General features: G+C 41.3%; 1 protein-coding gene across 3 annotated transcripts in view; it reads right to left on the bottom strand.

Annotated features, from left to right (window-relative positions):
• Nucleotides 1–331: 331 nt before the first annotated feature.
• Nucleotides 332–21,872, bottom strand: part of LOC143897653 (ribosomal protein S6 kinase alpha-5) — a 37,318-nt gene continuing 15,777 nt past the window's right edge. For 2 of the 3 annotated variants that reach the window (XM_077406468.1, XM_077406461.1), the window contains exons 2-7: nt 8,040–8,114; nt 7,442–7,660; nt 6,855–6,970; nt 6,520–6,720; nt 5,750–6,187; nt 332–5,630 (exon numbers count right to left, since the gene is read on the bottom strand). In XM_077406468.1, coding sequence (XP_077262594.1) covers nt 4,014–5,630; nt 5,750–6,187; nt 6,520–6,720; nt 6,855–6,970; nt 7,442–7,660; nt 8,040–8,114 — 2,666 coding nt within the window. In that variant the 3' untranslated portion in view covers nt 332–4,013. The remainder of the gene's footprint in view (nt 5,631–5,749; nt 6,188–6,519; nt 6,721–6,854; nt 6,971–7,441; nt 7,661–8,039; nt 8,115–21,872) is intronic. The other variant, XR_013256969.1, reaches the window with a different exon arrangement.

The raw sequence follows: 21,872 nt of genomic DNA, 5'->3' as shown, positions 1-21,872 counted from the left end.
TTTCGGTACAATTTAAATTTGTGCTCGTTTTAATTTACGTTTAATAAGTGATAGCTATCTCGGGCTTTGAAGAAATTAAGTACGTAAACTGATTGCCTATTAATCTCTACATTTCTTAAGAAATTATTTTAATTATAGAATTTATTTTCAGGATACCGATGATAAGGATTGTCCGAAATAAAAATACTTTCACAGATATTATAAATTTTTATAAACTGTAACGAAATTAATTCCTCGAAGATAATCGCTTTCACAATTAAGAATTTATCGCGAGAGTAGGCTTTTGATAGTTTCAAGTTGAGTGATGATGGTTCAAAAATAAGAAACTGCGTTTTATAAATAAATATTGTATTATGATATATTTTAACAACCAGTGGTAACAAAGGTAGGTGTCTCTTTTACGTATTTATAGCAACAGAACAGCACTCTCGTATGGTACAAGCTTCGGACCTGTATAACTGTTCATATATATTTATATTAATATTTGTATGTACATATATATACATTCTTTGAACCCTGAAAGGGTTCCTAACGTAACAATATATTCTTAGAAAAAAATTTGTTCAGCAGGCAACCGATGTAACTTATAAAGTTTACGACTTTAGATGACTTTTATGACTCTAAATAGACATATATGCATATGTATATACGTATATACATACATATGTATATTACACGTATACACGTATATATACATATGTATAATATATATTATATATGAATAATATACATATATGTATATATGTATAAATGTATATATATCTCTCCTTGTTAAAGAATATGATTCTCTCTCTCTCTCTCTCTCTCTCTCTCTCTCTCTCTCTCTCTCTCTCTCTCTCTCTCTCTCTCTCTCTCTAGCGACACGATATATTAAATATATAGATATAATCTGTTACATTATCTTTGCATTTTAGATATCTATATATATAATAACTATTATCATATATATACATGTTAAATTCGATAATATCTCACGTATAGCTTCTCTCCGCTACACACCGTGCTTTATTTGGTTTAACAGAAGAGTGTCGCTTCAGTCATCTTTGGTAGAAGCATGCACGCATGCTTTTCTTTCTGCATAACGCTATCTCGTACAAGATAACACAAAACGTTACTCAATTAACGCGTCTGTTCCCTGAGTTATACAACCGCATTTCAGTCTTTACCATTTTGTTACTTCATCTCTCACAGCAATTATTACACATTGATTAAGACAATCGTCTCACTAGTATAAACACAGCAATATCTAATAAAACGAAAAGAAAGTTTAAGGCCGGAAACGTGTTGCTTCTTTTCATAAATCCCCTGTCATGTGAAACAAAAATTTCTTCTTCTTCTCACGTGATTTGTGTTTTAAAACTTGGAAAAATGTAGTAAAAACGACAAAGGGGATAAACCCGAGATAATTTACAATTTATCGACAAACTAATTCCTTCACTTATAGAAGTCAATAATGGCCGCGTTCAGCAGACACAACTGTTGAGTGTCGTCTTATCGACACACTACGTTGATTTGTTGGGTCTAAAAGTAAGAGCCACGCACGTTCGATTGCTACTGAGCGGTTCGTTCCGCTGAATGCGCCCAATTAGTCAACTCCCGAATTATGAGAAATTACATCGATCACGAATTAACGATAACACATTAGATCACAAAATTATAATAATCTGACTTAATTAAATCTAATTCATTTTCTCATAGCGCTCTCTGAATTCTTTATCGCAACTCATTCATTTCCCATCATTCTCAAAATTGTCACATATGTCAAATACTACACAAATACATCCAAGTGTGTGACGAGGTTTCTTACGAAAAACGTTAAATACTGAATAGAAATTCTTTTCGATTTTATCTTATTATCTAGTCAATAAACATCGTCATTTCTTTTTATATAATAGTCATCTGTAAAAATTAATTTAATTTAACAAAATATTTAACGCATGATTATATAAACAAAAAAAATTTTTTTTAAGTTGTATAAATATGTGTCGTTATTCTCAATAACACTATCCGTAAAAGAGTGCTTAAGTTATATAATTTTCTTTTTTTTAACAAATCGTACTTTTTTTAAATATGTTATTTTCCTCTTTTTTTTTCGTTATTGAGGTACCACTGGTAATAATAGTTGCTTTTGTTATCTTCGCGTACTCGCGCGTCATTTCAATTACATTAATATCTTTAATGTACTCATAGTTAAATATGAGTTTTTGAGGCACATTCACCACATATACACTCGTCTTAAGGCTCCTGGGTAGTCACCGCGGTTATGTTGGATTTTTACTACCGAGGCGAGGAAAACACCCAATTTTGTTATGCATGCCATTTTCAAATAAAAAAACATTTCAATAAAACATCACTATAGATCGTTTCAGAACACTTCCGAAATTGGCCGAAAACTACCCTTTTCCCTCGACTATGGGCACGGGTACACCGGGAGGACATTTAGGCCGCGGCCTATACCTCAAATTCAACCTAAAGTCTGACCTGAAGCTAGTTTCGGCCGCCTATCAAATGTTTACAGCAGGCGGCCTAAATAATTTAGGTCGAATTTGAGGTATAGGCCGCGGCCTAAATTCAGGGTGTAAATCTAGCCAATCGCTCTTAAGGTAGCCAAATGCCTCATCTAATTAGTGACGCGCATGAATGGATTAACGAGATTCCCACTGTCCCTATCTACTATCTAGTGAAACCTAGCCAATGGCTAGGTTTACACCCTGAATTTAGGCCGCGGCCTATACCTCAAATTCGACCTAAATTATTTAGGCCGCCTGCTGTAAACATTTGATAGGCGGCCAAAACTAGCGTCAGGTCAGACTTTAGGTTGAATTTGAGGTATAGGCCGCGGCCTAAATGTCTCGGTGTACCCGTGCCCAATATTGGCTATAGGTTTACATCCTGAATTGAGGCCGCGGCCTATACCTCAAATTCGACCTAAATTATTTAAGCCGCCTGCTGTAAACATTTGATAGGCGGCCGAAACTAGCTTCAGGTCAGACTTTAGGTTGAATTTGAGGTATAGGCCGCGGCCTAAGTGTCCCGGTGTACCCGTGCCCAATAAACAAACAGCCATAAAACGAAGCCTAAACATACGGGAAAAACATCCGTTTAACGACTATCGAAAGGAGGTGAAAACGTTCCTTCCGCATGCAAATCTTACTTTTCGGTCAATTTTACGACTTTCACGGATACGTTAAACGTTAGAGCACAAGCACAGAGCGAATAATAAAGAAATATCATGCACAACAAAATAGGGTTGTCAACATGTCACAAAGGACAGAATTCTCCATTGGAGAGAGTTCTGATTTCTGCCGCGACGGTACGTCGCCACCGTCAACGCAGAGTTCTCGGCTCAGGAACCTTAAGCAATCGCTAAAATTTTCTTCGTATTGGCTAGTTAATTGCTGTCATCATCCCTATGATTATCGATCGCAGAAGTGACGTTTGGAAGAAAATTTTAACGGAAGTGTGTAATAAGTTATAATAACTTACAACGTTTGTCGTCCTCGCACTATAATCACAGACAATCCCAGTTTGACGCAACAAAACGATTCACCACCATCTTATTCGCATCCGCCTACTTACAATTCTCTGTCTCCCTCACTTTCCGATAGCGGTAATAAAAATAAAATTCTGTACATTGCGTAAATCCTCGCGAAGAAATGTTGATACTTTGTTGAGACCCTGACCACAGTGATATAATATCGTGTTATACACGTCCACTTCTGGTATCTATTCAATATATTAAATTCATCATCGTAAGAATGCACTTTTCAATTATATAATTATTCAGATAAAAAATGGACCAAGATTTAGAGAAGATGGGATGGCATAGTCATGTTATAGCTAGTCATATATCTATGTACGATATCCTAAAACTCTGGTGAGATAGGAATGATGCGATGTTCGCGTCCAAGATGAACGCAGAAGGCAGCGGTGTTATATACCGTGTAAAATGCATAGGAAACAAGGTGTGAATTCATTGGAGCGTTACTGGACCAAGCATAAGTAGGAAAACTCTACTCGACTATAATCGTGGCGAGCCGTTTCGGCCGCTTGCCAGCTTTATGTCTCCTATCGACGCCCCTTTCGTCACGCGCGGCCTGCGAGGACGACTCGAACGACTCCGTGGAATTGTCAGAACCTATATCTTTGTCCGAATTTATTATCTGTTCGAGTTTACGTTTTCGCGATCGGGTCATTGGCCCGCTACTACTGCTGCCGCTAGCCTCGCTGTCAACATCATGTCGATGTCGATGATGCTTCTTCGTCGGAATCACCTGTTGACACGACGAGTCGAGGTCGGCGTGGTTGCGTTTGGCCCGCTTCTTCGCGGTCCGCTCTAATTCCTGCAGGAGCGAGTGTCTTATCGAGGAATTCGAGTCGGAAGAAGAAGACATGGAACTCAGGTACTCGTTAACAACTTCGTCGTTAAAGTCGAAGACGCTTGGTGACGAGGTGGAAGTGTTCGCAGCGCTCGCCGTGGCGCTTGGTAGTTGCAGCAACTGAACTGACGACGGACTCGAGGAGGAGGAAGAAGACGGTCTCGACGTCGAGGAACTGGAATTGGAACGTTTGTGTTTGCGACGCTGAGCCAGCTTGGCGGCGTCGACCGCGCGCAATCGGAAACCCTCGCGATCGTGGACTGACGTCGAACTTGTGGCTACCGCGGTGTCCGCGTGAACAGTGTCAGTGACGGGCGTTACCGGGAGAATCGTCGTGTCATGCATTGTCAACCACGGATGGTACACCAGAGAAGCCGCGGTAAGTCTGTTGTTGGGCTCGATCATCAGCAGACCTTTCATCACTTGCTTCGCACCGGGGGACACGTGACTCCAAGCCTCACCGTCGAAATTAATCTCACCGGCTTTGATGCGCATCGCCACGTTAGGTGTGTCCGTGCGGAAGAGTGGGTTGTCGGACAACATGAAATACAGAATAGTCCCCAAGGACCACATGTCGCAGCTCTCGTCGTATTCTTGGTTGGCTACAACCTCCGGAGCGGCGTACGGAAGCGTGAAGCAGGGCGTGTGCAGTGGCTCACAGCTGTTCTTCATTCTGGCGAATCCAAAGTCAACTATTTTCACTGACGAATCCTCGCCTTGGTGCACGTACACGATATTCTCTGGCTTGAGATCACGGTGCACCACGCCGCGCGAATGCATATACCGCACCGCGGACGCCAATTGTCGCATCACTCGCTTCGCCTGCCGTTCCGAGAATGGCCGCGGTCGTTGCAACAATTCCCCGCCCGAAAGCAATTCCATCACGATATACGTGTGAAGTCGATCATGGTGGACGTCTATTAGTTTCACCACATTCGCGTGACGCTGGCACGCACGCAACAGACTCTCCTCCCGGCTGCAATCCACTCGTCTGCTGACGATCTTCACGGCGTACTCCTGCTGGGTCTTGCGGTTACGACAGCGTCGACAAATCGAGAAGCTGCCATCGCCCAAAGCTGGTCCCGCTTGGTCTAGCTCGTACGTCTGGAAGAACGTGGACTCCTCGAAACACGTGCTGAGCAGGTCGGACAACAAAGGCCGTTGCGAACTGGTACCTTCCTCGCCACCGAAGATATCTCTGCTCACCACGTTGTCGGTGAACAGTACCGAAGGCGCTACGTACGAATAACCCTGTAAAATCATCCGAGTGAGAAATTTTCAAAATAATTAATAAAACCCGCGATTGTATAACGGGATATAATTACATATTTGTCCCGAGATAACAACAAAAAAAAATTAAAGAAGCCTACCCTGAAATGTTTATCAGGGTAGTCGCCATCAACGACCGCCGGGCTGTCAACGGCAACGTTCATCTTCGTGAATTCGTCTGAAAAATTGCTGGTGTCCAATTCGTGCGAGATTTTGGGAACCAAAGGCGGCTTGATCTGTTTCTTTTCCAGACCCTCCCAAGTGAAGGCCGGTGCCGCGTCCATGAAGAAGGGATGCTCCTTAAGCTCTTTAGCGTCGCGCGGTCCACCGCCCAATCTCTGTCGTGGGTCTTTGACCAGCAAGCGGGTGATGAAGTCGCTCACGTTGGCACTCATGTGGCTCGGCATCGGCGGCGGATCGTTCTTCAATATCCTCCTCGAGATTTCCTGCTGGTTGTTCTTCTCGCCCTCCACCGTGAAAGGCGACGCACCGGTCAGTAATTCAAACGTTAGCACGCCCACACTCCACCAATCGACAGCCTATGAAAATGCCATCTCGATTGTAATAGATACGTTTAAACGAGTTTTATATACTTTATATTTTATATACTTTTATACGTATAATTTTTAAGTATATGTATCTTTTTGCTTTCTGAAAATTTAATTTAATAATTAGTTTGTTGCTTCTTAACAATGAAATATTATATATAATTGTAATGTAATTATACGTATAATTCACGCATTATATAAATTGAATTGCATAGTTAGGGAGAAATAAAACAGATAGTGAGAAAAGGAGCTGCCAAAGCGGATACGGGGATGAAATAACACGCGGGTCGGTAACGCGGAAAAGTAGAAAGGTTTCAACTCACGATATCGTGGCCGTTCGGGCCCGCCTTTACCACTTCCGGTGCCATATACTCGATGGTTCCGCAAAACGAGTAAGTACGCGCGTTACCGTTCCTCTCATGCGGTAGGAACTCTTTGCTGAGACCGAAATCCGTCAACACGAGATGCCCTTCCTTGTCCAAGAGTATGTTCTCGAGTTTTATGTCCCGATAGATTACGCCAAGCTGTAACATGAAACATCAAACAAAATTCATGTAGATTCGGTTTAAATCTCCGTTTAGTTCATCGCGGACTGTTTTTCCGTCAAGAAAAAATCTCGTTGTCTGTGCGCGCATAACATCATTATATTAATACGTACATCATGAAGGCGCTCTAGCGCCAAGATAATTTCGCCGATATAAAATCGTACTGCGTCCTCCGTGAAGCAGTCGTGCTGATACAGGTGCGTAAACATTTCACCGCCGGCGACGTATTCTGGAAATAGAAATAAATATCTTGCATATTCGAAATTCTCTATTCTCTACGTGAGAAAGAAACGGAGCAAGCTGTTCTTCGTCGCGTTATCCAGTAATGTGAAACGCGACAGTCGAAATAAAAGGAAAAGACATATTTTATATTTATAAGTATCCGTAATATAAATATGAAATTTTACATATATATGGCTATACCAAATATTTTCTTTTATCCACACACATTTATATAATATCTGTTACTTTCTCTCAAAAGTAAATAATTTGTTTAAGAGTAATTGTTTATTATTTTGCAAAGGGAGATATTAACTTCCATCATCTATTCAGTGAAATTTAATTTGGGACACACATACGCGTAGTATTATTATGTTCTTTCTTTTTTTATTATTTATCTTTGTTTATATATCCTTTCTCTCTCACCGATAGATCTGTTTATATTTTTTTCTTTTAGTTTCAGTTCCTCGCCGAGTCTTACCCAAGATCAAACAGAGTTTGTCGTCCGTTTGAAACGCATAGTAGAGAGTTATCAGGAACGGGCTGTCCCTGATAGCCTCCAGAATTTGCCGCTCGGACTTGGTGTGCTCCGTCGTCTTCTTCTTCTGCACGATGGAGGCCTTCTTCAGCACCTTCATGGCATAGAGCCGTCCGGCGTCAGCACCGGTCCTCTTTCGCACCAGGAAAACCTTGCCGTAAGCTGTGCGAAAACAAAACGATCGACATTAAAAGCGTGACACGCGTCGCAGTTTAGGGAAGTTAATAATAACGGAGATCGAGAAATATCCGATACGGAAAAAACAGTGCGGCCGTAAAAAAAAGTATCCAAAATAAAAAATCGGAAATCAACTTACGTACGCAGTGTAAAGAGAGGAGTTTAAATTTGATGCCTGTAACGGTACAAAATATTACAGCGCCCGTTACAAATGATCCGAGGGTTATTACCGTTACCGATATAGCTTGAGTATATTACTTATTTCCGATATTGTAAGTATTATGATCCAGAAACGGATACAAATATTGTCGGACATTACTGGGCCACGTTTCGGAAAAGACATTTCGTCGAAGCGCTCTCTCACCTCCGGTGCCAAGGACTTTCAGCAGATCGAAGTGTGTCATGTCCACTTTCTGGCTGCTGTTGTCCGCTAGATTTACTGTAACAGAAAAAAATGACAATTTCATCAGAAAGGTTGGCATCCATGCAATAATATTGATTGCGACACCCGTTATATCCTATGGCAATTCGGCAGGATCGTTGCGGATCCCCGATCGCGTGCTCGCGCACCGTGAAGCGGCTTTTACGAAATTTATGTAAAAAAAAAAAGAACCTCTGAAATCGCGAAAACCCCGCGCGAGCTATACCCGGTGATCCAGTCGAACGCGCGAGAGAGATCGAGAAAGTAATAATGATGACGTTTGATTAACCCTCGGTGGTCACGAGTCTTTTTATATATTATATATATATTTTTTTTAAAGGAGTTTTTTTAACACGATGCCACTCAAAAAGTTAATTTTTTATAATGAGAATACGTTCTACAACGTTTAAACTTATATATCTGGAATTTTTTGCGATCCACATAAACTGTTAGTTTTTGAACAGCATGCAGCTGTTTGAAAATTGGTTGGGGTCACTTTGACCTCGTGTGACTACCGAGGGTTACAAAAACGGGACCACACACCGTGAAAAAGACTCTTTCAATAAAATAAACTCTCAATTTGAGCTTCGCCGAGTGAGTCTATAATTTAACGGCCGAACTGGAGTACGCTAATTAATAACTTCTTCATTCCTAACGGTCACATTCTCTCCCCAACGCGCAACGTTCGCGTTCCTCGGCGACGTGCGGGTTGTCGCGCGGTGCGCGGGTTCCCAGACGCCGAGGGGGGGGCGAGGGAAGGGAGAGATTGCGGACGTTGTGACGCGCGCGAGGCTGACAAGGCTTCTCTCGCGAGACAATGAGGTTGCTCCTGGCATTCATTTTTCTCTCGACGCCGCCGCGTACGACGGGAGAGAAAGAAGGAGGAGGAGAGGAGAGATAGAGGAGAGAGAGAGAGAAAAACGTTTCTCGGCGCGTTCGTCGCGTGGACGACGGGGAGCGCGGAATGGAATGCCGCTTATTCGACGTGTGACACGCGAAGGTACGAACACCTGCGACACGCGGCTAATATATCGGCAGGTGCGACGACGCGACGCCGCGAATACACACGTGAGCGATTCGCCGCCCGTTGCGCCTCGCCTCGCTCACGCGTGGTTTATCGCGGTAGTTCGCACAACAAGAAACACATGTCGCTTGTAATTGAAGCAACGAACGGCGCGTCTAATGCACCTAAAAACGAAGGGAAAACAAATTCGTATGAAAATTATACGAGAATACGTGGCGTTAAGCGCCGCGCTGGTTTCGCGCGAGTTTTCAAGCCGCGGTGCCTTTTCATATGCAGCATGCCGCAGCAGCAAATAGTTACGTAATCAAAATTTAATAATAATAAATATATTGTATGTCTCGCTCAACACCATTTTTTTCTTGTTATGACAGAGCTATGTGTCCCGACAGGAATGTTTTTTTTTATTAGGAATAATTATGACTACTTATTGTGACTGGAATCAACAGAGTACGCGTTCTCTTTCAGCTAGTGTTCTGCTTAGCTGTTGGTTCAGTTGAATTTCACGGCGATGAAGCAAAATATCCAGTAAGAAATTTTCAACCAGTAGCAGCGAACTACCGCGGCAGAATGCCGTGCATGAAATGGTACCTTTAGACATTCATATATTCCGAGGCAGCGGCGTCGCGATTACTTACGTTTCAGTTACCGCGTTACATAATTCGCGAAACAACTGTATCTACTCCGGCGAACGATAAGAAGCCAGACCGGTAACGATATAATGACCAGTAAATAATGCACAATAACGATTTCATCGTTATTTCTTTCTTTCGTTATCCGCCATTTACTGTCAATCGGCATCGCCAAGAGGAAACACGCTCGTTTCGGTTTTGATTCTCCGCGAGAAAAACAAACGCCGCACGTAATCGGAAAGGAACTGTGAATAATTGACGAGGTAAAAATATAAACGAGAGTAAAATTCCGCAGCGCACACGAGCGAGGTATTATAGTCTCGCTCGCGATATGGAATCTACTTCGACTCGGTTAACGTCCATTTCTACCAATGTAGATTACCTTTAATCTCAAGTAAGTTAAACCAAGATTAAAATCAACATTGGTAGAAATGGATATAAATATGTTCGCGTTTAAGTAATATCTACTTGCAAAGGATACGTTTAAGATTTATACGATTTATACGAGCACGTCATGTGGGAAAATTTCAAGGGGACAGCTGGGATTCACGCCCGATTCCGGGGGGGGGGGCCACCCAAAACGCGAGTCTTTATCGTCGAGACCACCTTTAAACCGATTCAAGCAGGCTTGAGCGTTGAAGCTGCACGTGAAATTGTACGTCGTAAGTCGGAGCGACTCTGCAAAGTAGACATCCGTGCGGAGTGTTCCAGAACTGTATAGCTTTCTTTCTGCCAGCCACGACGAGCAGCATCGACCTGATCGTCGACCTAATCGCGATCTCTTACCCCAATTTCGAGCCAGTTGCATAAATGACTATCATCTACCGAGTAATGTCGCTTTACGTCGATGGATTTTGCCCCGTATCATTTGTATACACGCGTATCTCCGTTATACTTTTGTCTGTGTCCTTCGCTTATCTTTCCTTATCTTTTATTATCTACCTCTTTATTGCGAAGTAATTAAGTGGGTCACAAAGTTCACGGACAATCGGAATCGAGAGAAAAAGAGAGAGGGGGATTTATGCAATATCTTCCGTGCTTATAATTTTATCTCTTGACTATTAAATTCGTATAGTTTGAGTAAATTTTGAACCATTCCTAGGTCGCCATTGCTCCCACTCGAAATAATGTCATTAATTTAATTGAAACAATGTTAATTTAACTAAATCAATGGAGTTAAAATAATACTGTTTTCCATTAAAATAATAAATTTCGACATACATGGTAGTTTAAATTAACAAAATGTTATTTAACTCAAGATATTAAATTTTATACTTCAATATTTGACAGTGTTTCCGCGAAACTATATGTTATTCATGTCGAAAATAATGAAAAATACGCGATAAGATTCTCGACGTTCAGGGAATGAAATCTTAAGAGAACGGCCCCGTGGCTATATATTAGGAAAGGATGACTAATAAGGCTATCCCCCCATCGAGCTCATTTCGTTGACTCATTCGACGGTAATGCAAAAAATGGGAATTTCAAGATTGTGGCTACGGCCGCAAGTGGGTCACGATTCTGTTACGGAAATTATAAACGGCGTTGCCACTTTCACTTTTGCATCTTCGCGTCTCTATATCCTCTTTCGCGGATTTTTTTCTTTTTTTTTTACGCCAAGAGAGAGACCCCTTTCTCGGTAGGGAAACGGCGAGCGAAGCCGGAAGATCCAACGGCTAAATCGGTACGAGGAAATCATCGCTGGAGGGTTAATGCGATCTCACCGAGACCGTGCAGAAATCTCCGATACTCGTTAAAACCATGGATGTACAAATCTCTTGCGCCATTCAGATAGTTCAAGACTAATCCTCCGTATTAGAAGTTCTCACGTTAAATAATTTATTCTTTTATATAATGGTTTGACCATCTAATTAAGTCATCTCTAAAAATCCTCGTCGTAACAAGAGCATAAGACACGTGTAACCTAACGAATCGCATAATTCATCAAGATTTAATTAGTATAATACCTCAATGCCTCCTTGCGTTTCGAAATCGCTTCGAACTGTTTTCGAATTGTTAAATACTTGAGAATTTTCTTTTTCAAACGTAGCAGAGTAAATTATCAACAAATATTCCTAATCTATAAACAAATCGGAGTATCTATGAGTAACTAGGTCGTCGCAACTAGAGGTGAACCAACATTTTCTCGAGAACAAAATGGATCTGAAGAATATTCCACGATTGCGTAATCGCGGCACGAGAATCGAGAACAGGTGACTAGACGGTGAAAGCACACGGCTACACAGCGGACGTGGTTCGCGGAGGTTCGCGAGGCTCGGGTGAGGCCCGGGCGTCATTCCGGGCGTCCCCGGCCCTGACTGCCAGAGCCCGAGAGAGAATGCATGTCAAGGTAGCGTAGGAGATTCGCACCAGCGCGGCGCGGCGTACGCATGTACCTATCTACGTACGTACGTACCTCGCGATTGTCGCGAGCTCGCGCTCGCGGATTCGCGCACGCGACTAGCGCAAACTAGCGCAAACCCTCCGCGCAAGGAGAATCACGGACGTGGAATGACCCACTTTGTCGGAGGTGCGAGTCAAGTTCGCAGGGGACCTCCTCGCGTGCTCCCGAGGACGGTGCACCTCGTCGACAGACGACCGATTCCCGCGATTCCCCTTTAGCTCCGATCTCCGATTCGGCGACGGCGGCCTCCTTCGAGCCGGCTGCTTGCCGACTCGAGACGCGAGTTTCGCCTCTCCGTTACCTCGGAACGGCATTCCGGCCCCTCTCGCTCGCGTGAATAATGAGTTCCCTTTTTCTGACGCCCGACTGCACCGAGGGAAAAACAATCGGAGAAGGATGTGTACCGTAATCTCGCGGTGCCGGGGATGCCAATTTGCGAAATTGGCCTCCGGTGCAAGAAGCACCTCGGCAGATTTTCGCGTCCGTCTCTCTCTTCCTCTGAAGTACACACCGTGTCTTTTTCTCCTCGCTTTATAATGCATTAGATTAAGCGAAATGAAAGAATTTTAACGACGATCCCTCTCTTTCTCCCTCCTCCTTCACCGGCGTCGATTCCCGTTACCTTGGTGACTGAGAAAGCGAGATTAGGCGATTCAGCGTCCGTTTCGACTTCCAAAACGGTTCTCAAGGCTCCTCCGGCGTTTCGTGTCATATTATTCCGGCTTATTACACAATAGATGGAGATTCCATCGAGTTGCGCGCGGTTTCGCCGTGGCCGCCGGATGTCTTGATTTTCTTCGAAACGGCCGCGCGGAAATCGTGCGGAAAATATGGGAAGAGGGAGGAAGAGAAAAAAAAGGACCCTCCCCTCCGTTATCGTACAATTTGCGACGGGCGTATACCCACGAGCGCGACGGTGCGAGGTACACCGTCGCGGAAGTTCCGCTTTTGTCTGACCCAGATAGTCGGCATTCACTCGCTATTTCGTAACGGGACCGACTACTTTCTTTCGCCGGCCGCGACGTCGGCTCGACTACGCGTGTATGCACAACAGCGTGTGCGTGCGTGTATACATGTATGCGTGCATGTGACAGCAGTGTGCACGAGAAATCTCTTCCCCCGGTCGTCCCCTGCGCTCGTCGCTCGGAGCGTTGCGCCCGAACTTTTGCCCTTCGTGACTGAGGAATTTCTATGGCAACGCACGGGGGAATGCCCGTTTTTCAAGTACCGACAGGTTCATTCGTTTGTCGATATGGGCTCGACGCCGCGATATCGAAATTAATGAAAAGTGTCGACGTGAAACGTCGATTAGCTGCAGCATCGATTTTGTAGTCATACATTGTTAAATAAATTAAAGTTATATATTGAGTTAAATAACATTTTGTTATATATTTTTAAGTACCATGCGTGTCAATATTTATTATTTAAACAAAACAATATTATTTTTCACTTATTGGTTTAGTTAATTTAGCATTGTTTTAAAGTAAAATTGGCGATATATTGAGTATGAATAATGGCGACTTGTAAGAATAGTTGAAACTGACTCAAATTGAATATAAGTTGACACTACGAATTTAACAGTGTAAGAATTGATCGCAGATAAACGATCGTTTCAAAAGTGCTATGTATATTAGTCCAAAAATTTAATTTCATAATTAATTTAATTATAATTAATTTTATAAACAAAGTCAATTACAGGTTTTATCGGCAAAGCGTGTCGCTGTATACCGAGTAAAACTTTATAATGCTATGAGTAAAACAAATGGCAAAGTGTACCCGAGAAATTAAAAAGTAATAAAGAGAAACTCTCTTTTCAATAAATTCCTAAACATTGTAATTAAAAAGAAAAAGAAAATTATTCTTTACAACAATATCAACAAAAATACTTATAATATAATCCGTAATTAGCAATCAAATTGACATTATTCTGAGAAATGTTTTTCTCCTTTCCTCGTCAGATTCTTGACAAACAAAGAATCTGTCCTATATAGTCGCAGATTAATTAATATATAACAATAAGACAAAGAATCTGTTACGTGCCGCAGTAATTCCGTAATGCGAACAACAATTGCATAAACAAGCCACTGGGATCGATCTACCCTTCGCAACGTTAACGAAAAACGAGCGGACGGCGAGGGAGGGCGGGGGAACCGCGTGGCCGGTATACCGTGGGTCCGTGGCGCAACCGTTAAGGTTGATTCACACTATACGGCACGGACCGTCACGTTCCGACAACGACACATACGTTAGACAAGGATACCTATTGTCTCCATCCTTGTCTAACGTACGTGAACGTACACGTGTCGTTGTCGGAACGTGACGGTCCGTGCCCTATAGTGTGAATCAACCTTTACTTGGTACCGTACTGCCTCGGTGCTACATACATTCCACCATTCTACTCGTGGCGACCGTGGCTGCAGCGCGGCACGTGTGGGGCAGTACACGTGCCGCTCGAGAGAGAGAGAGAGAGAGAGAGAGAGAGAGAGAGAGAGAGAGAGAGAGAGAGAGAGAGAGAGAGAGAGAGGTTACGTCGAACGGTAGCGGTAGCAACCGCTGCCTCAATTAATTGAAACGATATGGAAACGCCGCGCCGCGTCGCAAGCATGAGCGGGGAAATCGAACGGATGGGCACGGCCGAGCACGAGGCTCCATTCATCGCACAGATCAAAACTATCTCCTCCGTTCTTGTCGCGGGATTGAGAAATTCGACGAGGTTGAGAAATTCAACATTCCCCGGAATTCCCCGCGGATTCCCTGATAAACTCCCTCGAGGAGAATCATTCGCGAATCGGGGGGCGAAAGTGAGCGCGACGAAGAAAGCACTTTCGAAATGTCGTCCCTAATCTACATTTACATCGATAAAGATGGTTCTTCGACGGCGAGAGATATGTTTAACCACGTCGAATATTTTATTTCTCTCGTGAAGATAATTCAATAGGCCGCATATCGCGCTACGATTTCACCAGGACACTGTCATTGTTCCGTATAATGAAAGACGCGTGATTGTTCCTTTCACGTCTTTTCTTTTCTTTTTTATCGCGCTTCCATATGAGAACTGATACAAGAACTGGACACGAAAGTAGCCGTGGGGGACACCCGTGATAAGATCAGCGGCGTTGCGCTCTCTCGTGCAATAATCTCTTTCAAGACGTTCGATTACCTCGGAGAAACACGATACGGACGAACCGCGGCACGGGCCGCTCCAGATATCCATTCCCCGTGTTTATCGGTTTAATATCGTGCACGACGGAGGGGGGAAAAGGGCACGCTTGATATTGATCTGTTGCGATTTTATATTTAGACCTTACAACTTACAACTCGCGCCGGATCGGCTTGTTTACTCGCCGGTACACATCTCGACCGGCGCGGCGCGGCGCGGCGGCGGCGGCGGCGGCGGGCAAGAAAAAATAGTATAGTCCCCGTCGCCGATCGCGCCGTGCCAACAACGGGAAGATCCCCGCGAGTCCATGAACTCCGGACTCCTCGACTGACGAAAAAAAAGTCGTGTTGAAACGGTAAACATAAGTATGGGACAATGCGTTAACGCATACACGTAAACACCGTATAAAAATATGTTTTACGTTGTTGGCTTTTGAGGTACATTTTAAGTCCTCCTGGCGCTATTTCCGACAGGCATTGAGAGCGACGCGTGTATTTTGTTAGAGAAGAAGGTCTCACACGCGAGGAGAAGCCCTCGTTTAATAAGTATACTCTTTATCAAGATTCTATGAATTGTTTTTACTGATGTCGTTAATCGCTACGCGTTCGCAGTTCGTACCGAATTAACCGCAAACTAAATTGAAATCAATTGAAAGAAATGTTGATAGATCTGAACAAACGTAAGTGCCTAACGTATATAGATTGCGAAGGATAGAAAGCAAGTAAATTGTCATGTTCAAGATAGAAGACTGTAAGATAATCGTGATTATACACAACATGTATTATTTTCTATCTAATTCGAAAGGAAAGAAAAATAATAACTTTCGACTGCTTCTGTACAAGGTAATTTTTACATATAAATACATCTAAAAATGCAAATAAGCTTTTTACAATGCCGATCTAAATGCTACAGTCTTCAAGATTAGCATAAAAAGATTAATATATACCCATGAATTGTCTGGCATCAATCTATAATAACAAAAAGACGTTACGACCGCATCAAAGATCAAGTGTAAAAACATGGAGATTCTTCCTAATCATTAGCCTTGCATGAAAGACATTAATCGTTGATAACGTATAAACGTAAACGTGCAAATTCAGCGAGGCGACATCCTTGAAAAACGTTCCGCGTCTCAAGTTTAAATGGCTAAGCGATTTTATGATTAGAACACTATCTGCGCTTAGATAAATATATTTTATATCAATTGCGACTTCCCAAAATATAAAATAGTAATTTAATAACAATTAAGTGATGTAGAAGCTAGTGGCAAGATATCTTGAAAACATATAATGTCTCAGAAATAGAAAAGTGTATTTCATTGCTTATCGAAAGATAACGAATTAATTAAGATAATAACGAACCCAGGACCATTGTGTATAACGCGCGCGCGCGCGCGTGAGAAAGAGAGAGAGATACGGGGGATTCACAAAATTCTCAGAGAGGTGTATTTTAAGAAACTTTCATGAAAAAAAAAACGGTTTGATTTATTAAATAGCAGTTTATCAATATATATATGAGGGCGAATCCCCGGATTAATCCTTGGTCTATTTTCCTCCCGGTAAATAGTTGAGCGTCTCCCACTTCACATAGGAGCCCCGCGCGTGTCGCGACACTTAAATATTAATTCGCCTCACGGCGTAATTATGCCAGAGGAAAGCCGACCGCCATATCGGCTCCGCGGCAACGGCGGTGACATAACGTACGTACCGCGTATTACGTGCATGTTACCCGCGTTGTCTCTCTCTCCCGTTGCATCACCGAGTTTATCGACAAGTCGCGCAAGAACATCCGCGACAACGGACACAGCGTCGTCGTCGTCGTCGTCGTCGTCGGGGCGACGCGAATAATTGATAACGAGAATAATTCGCTCGGACCGTTTAATATTTTAACCCTTCCAGGTGGGGAATTCTCGGGACCGTGGCAACATAACGGCTCATTTCTCCCCCTCGTTCCTTATCTATAATATTTCTTCCCCCTTTCTCTCTTTTTTTCCTTACGAACGCGTTAATATTGCGTAATAGTTCGCTCCGTCGAACGCGAGCGACTCTGAATTTCCGAAGGCGTTGCAAATTCTTTTTCCGCGCTCAGCGACGCGATCGCGAAACTCACTGCCTTACTAAAGCATCGCTGCCAGATATTTTTATCGCGCGATATACACCGCACAATAACGTCCCCGCGATGATTATTAGTGTGCGCACGTGTCGGTGAATGTGTTACGTGATGGTGATGCAGTGATTCTCAGACCGCGATTGCAGATCTTTCCGACGCGACGCGACGCGACGCGGCGGATGGTTTCCAGTCACTGGAACGTGTAATCGATCTCCATATAGTTTGCGATCGGACAATATTAGATTTCTCATTGACTCAAGTTATAAACTGAAGTTATAAATAACTTTTATTCACACATGTGATAAATCAAAAATAAACCTCTTCTCCGATCTCTCGCTCGACGTCTCTTTTCGAGAAAAATCGATGCGATTTTAATAGAAAATAACAAATATAACACTCGAATCTAAACGGTATATATCTCAGAAGCCTATAATAAAAAATGTCGGAGAGTTCGGCAAAATGTATATACATAAGTATTCTGTGCATATAGACAGCTATCCTTCGGAAAGACATTAATAACAGATTCGCGTGTCTAATTTGAATTTACAATTTGTAAATCGTATAACACACGTGTATTCCACAATGTTAAATTAATCGTCTACTAATAGTTATTTAGCATACACGTGCAATATGCTGCAATTATCTCACTGATGAATAAATATTTATTCGGCGAGGCAAAAAGTTATTTATCTGATTGAAAAACGTATATATATAATCGCATTGATATTAAATAAAATTAATCTTAGAAGAATGGCACTAATTGTAAGATTTATCCTCATATCTCCCGATATTCCATTTCGATTGATATTCTGATTAATACTGATACAATTATTTGTCAAGGATTATTGTAACATTTTTTTTTACGCACTAGCAAGAAATATACTGAATCACTTAACTTAAAATGCAAATACGTTAGTTGTTGTACATTTACCTCAAACGTTAATATAATTTAATACAGCGATGGAGAACTTCGATCTAACACTACAGAGAAAAATTGTCAAGACTTTCTCATTACCTTTTTCCATTTCACTTTAAAACTTTCTTTCTCCAAAATCCGTCTAATACCCTTATTTTCATATATCAGGCCTTTCTTCTTTCTTTAATTACATTTTTTTCGCAAATTGTTGTAAAAATGCATTTCAGAACCAATCGAACCGAGCAAAATCCCAATGTCACAAATGTAGTACGGTCGAATGCGATTATTGTCGAGTACGCGTGAACACATGCGCGATGCGGGCTCTATAAATAGAAAGATGCTTGGTGCTATATGCATACGCGAATTGCTAAATTTAGACGCTTTCAGGGATTTTTGCAGGACGCTCGTGCACACCGCCAACACGAGTACCCAAACAATTAGCGGCCAATTTGTACGGATTAGCTTAACCAGTTTTTGAAAAAGCTGCATTCTGTAATATAATCGTACGCTCTATAAATCTAAATCGTTTCTCTCAAGAGCTTCTCTCGCGTAATTAACAGACTGTTTTAATAATTAAAAATATTCTCGCAAAACAGCTTTCACTTTTTAGAGATAAACGAAAGTAAAATTTATCTCTCATATATTCGTGACAGCCAAAATTCTTGTTTCTTTTTAAGTTAAGATTCCGACCATTTTTACGAATGTGTCTTCAGTCTAAGTGGAAGAATATCTAGAAGAATTCTGAAGACACAGTGCTAAATAATAAATTCGAAATGGAAAGATACCATCGATGTTCGTGCTATAACCGTCGCGATTTCGTGGCGACCTTAGAACCGTTTTCCTCGTTATCGATGCCAAGAACCGAAATGTGCCACGTGGCCTACTTCATTTGGCGCCCACGCGTCAATTTTTTCTCTACCTATAGTAATCATTAATTATTCGCGAGCTTTCCATTAAATTTATATTTTTAATCGAACTCTATTGGCTTCGAATATTACTTGTTTTACAGTCGTACCGTTAAAAGTAAAAAAATTTACAGCATTGATTCAAGTGCTGAATATTAAAATACATAACTTTTTTGTATTGACGTGTATTGCATTTGGTCTTAATAATTAATTATAGTTATAAATAATAGAAAATGTATCTCAAAAGTGAGATCATGTCTCAGTCTTTATATACATTTGACAGAAAAACTATATGTATCGTCTATGTAACTTTCTCCATGACAAAATAATTCTTTGTTTTTAAACAAAAGAAGTACAGCAATGTAACAAATACAATGTAAAGCAATAAATGTGCAAAATAATATATACAATATATGTATAAGATCACGCGACATTAAACTTTAATAAATCCAATTTTTAAACACAATTTTAAACACATTAAACGCATACCTAATTTATTTTCTTCTTCTTTTATGCTACTTCTTGTTTACATATATATACGCACTAATCTATATTATACATTTCCTTTTGTCAATTATTTATATATGAATTTTATTATTTGGTCAATTAGGAACGCGAAACGTTCTGGAATAATTCAATAAAATACAAATAATAATAACGAACAATAAGCTTAATTACGAAGCGCTAATTATTCGCGATCGAAATACGGGGGAATTAACGTAGGGATTAAATTTTGGAAAAAAGTTTTCTGTTTGCGCCACACACACAAGAGTTCTCGAGCCGAAACTGGCCAAAGTGAAATGTGAAAGTAATATGCATGCTCCTGAGCACATTTACTCTCGCGGAACACGCGAAATCTTACTAAACGCGTTAGGCGCCACACTAAAAACCAATTTCACTCGCTCCGAGAAATACGAGGAAAACGGAAGAGTTCGCTTATCATCGATTACGGATCAGGGACACTGCCACACTATATCTGGAAAACTCGCGTTACCCATATACAGATATTTCATCATTATAATTGAATGATGTTGTTTATTATTCGTTTAACGATACGGCCGAACGAGGAAATTTTTTTATTACTTCTCGCTTGCTGCTCAATTAATTTCACACGAAATCAATGCAAAATAAATGCCGGCGTGATTAAATATCCTTTGTAAGAGAAAAAGAAATATTGTCTTAATATTTACTCGTGCGCATTGGATCGTCCATTTAATGCATTCCTCTTTAAGATATATATTCTACTTGATATATTCCAACTTACCAACATAAAAAAATTGCAAAAATTTTACGGTTTGCAGAAGAGCAGCTGTAAACCAGTTCTGCAACAAAAGCCGAAAGTTTGTATATAATGCAATTACAAAAATTATCGGGTAACGGTAACTAAGTTCGTCGTAAAAATCATCTGTTACGTTAATTTCTCGGATAAAACAGCAATCTGCGCGGCACGGAGCAATCCGCACGCTATCTTTGCTTATAGGGATGGGGGGGTCTGCGTGACCGTCCACGTGCCACACAGTCATGCAAAATATCTGCATTAGGAGGCAGGTACGCGTCTAATATTCGCGTGCCCAAGAAAAAACGAATTGCATGCCGCGTACAGGCACACACTTCGCGCATGATCGCTAATTTAGTCGATGCTAATGCGTTCCATCGACGATGACACCAAGGTTTAAAACGGCCGTCGATGTAAAAACTGCTCGCGATAATAACCCGATTGTATCTTCTCACGGACAAAAAAGTGTGGATAATAAAATGCGCAAATAAATGTATATGCAGATGAAAGTGTAGCGGATAAGTGTGTCGTAGCCGTTAACATATATATGCGGTTAAAAATTACGCGCGACGATTTAGCGTCCTTCTCCAAGGCAGTGAAGAATCGAGGGCAAATAAATGTGATATTTTAATAATAATAAAAAAACGGAATACAATTAGCGTAATTCGAAAATAAGCACGAGCAGCAACGGAGCATTGTTAAAACTATGGCACCTGATTAATTTTATTATTTATAGCGAGCGCAAATTGACAGATTTATTGTCAATTTTGAGCGGAAAAACCGACGCGAGACTTAGAGTTCCCAAGAAATCGGTGACTCCTAAAAATTTGTCGGGTCAGCGTTCTCGACATTCCTTACACGTTATACATACATAAAGCTCGCAGAAATATGCTCGACCTCTAGACAATGTTTTTTCACGCGATTCTCTACCTGACTCTACCATATAATTTCCTCTCTCTTTTCTCTTTAAATTTTTTTAATGCTTATTATGTTATTATATACATATAAAGCTCCTCCATTCACAAATTTATAATAATAATTTAATTTAGAAATATAAATATTAATAAATTATAATAAATCAATATTATTTTATATATAATAAATTGGACCAATACATTTTATGACTTCACATTAAATTTTATTATATCAGAAGAGGGAGAGAGAGAAAGAGGTCTTTTTATTTATAAACTTTTATTTTTATCCATCACTTACAAAGTGAAAATTATTTTTAGCCTTTCATGAAATTTTGCGTTCTCATTTCAGACCAGGAAAGATTTTCTGAATACCATCAGGTCTCAAAAAGACAACAAAGACAACAAAGAAACTTAATCGGAATGCATCCTAAGGGTTTGA

The sequence above is a fragment of the Temnothorax americanus genome, unplaced genomic scaffold (genome assembly GCF_048541705.1).
Source record: "Temnothorax americanus isolate GAGA-0224 unplaced genomic scaffold, ASM4854170v1 Scaffold1, whole genome shotgun sequence".
NCBI lineage: Eukaryota > Metazoa > Arthropoda > Insecta > Hymenoptera > Formicidae > Temnothorax > Temnothorax americanus.
Note: the sequence above shows the minus strand (reverse complement) of the source record. Positions and strands in the feature narration are given on the sequence as shown.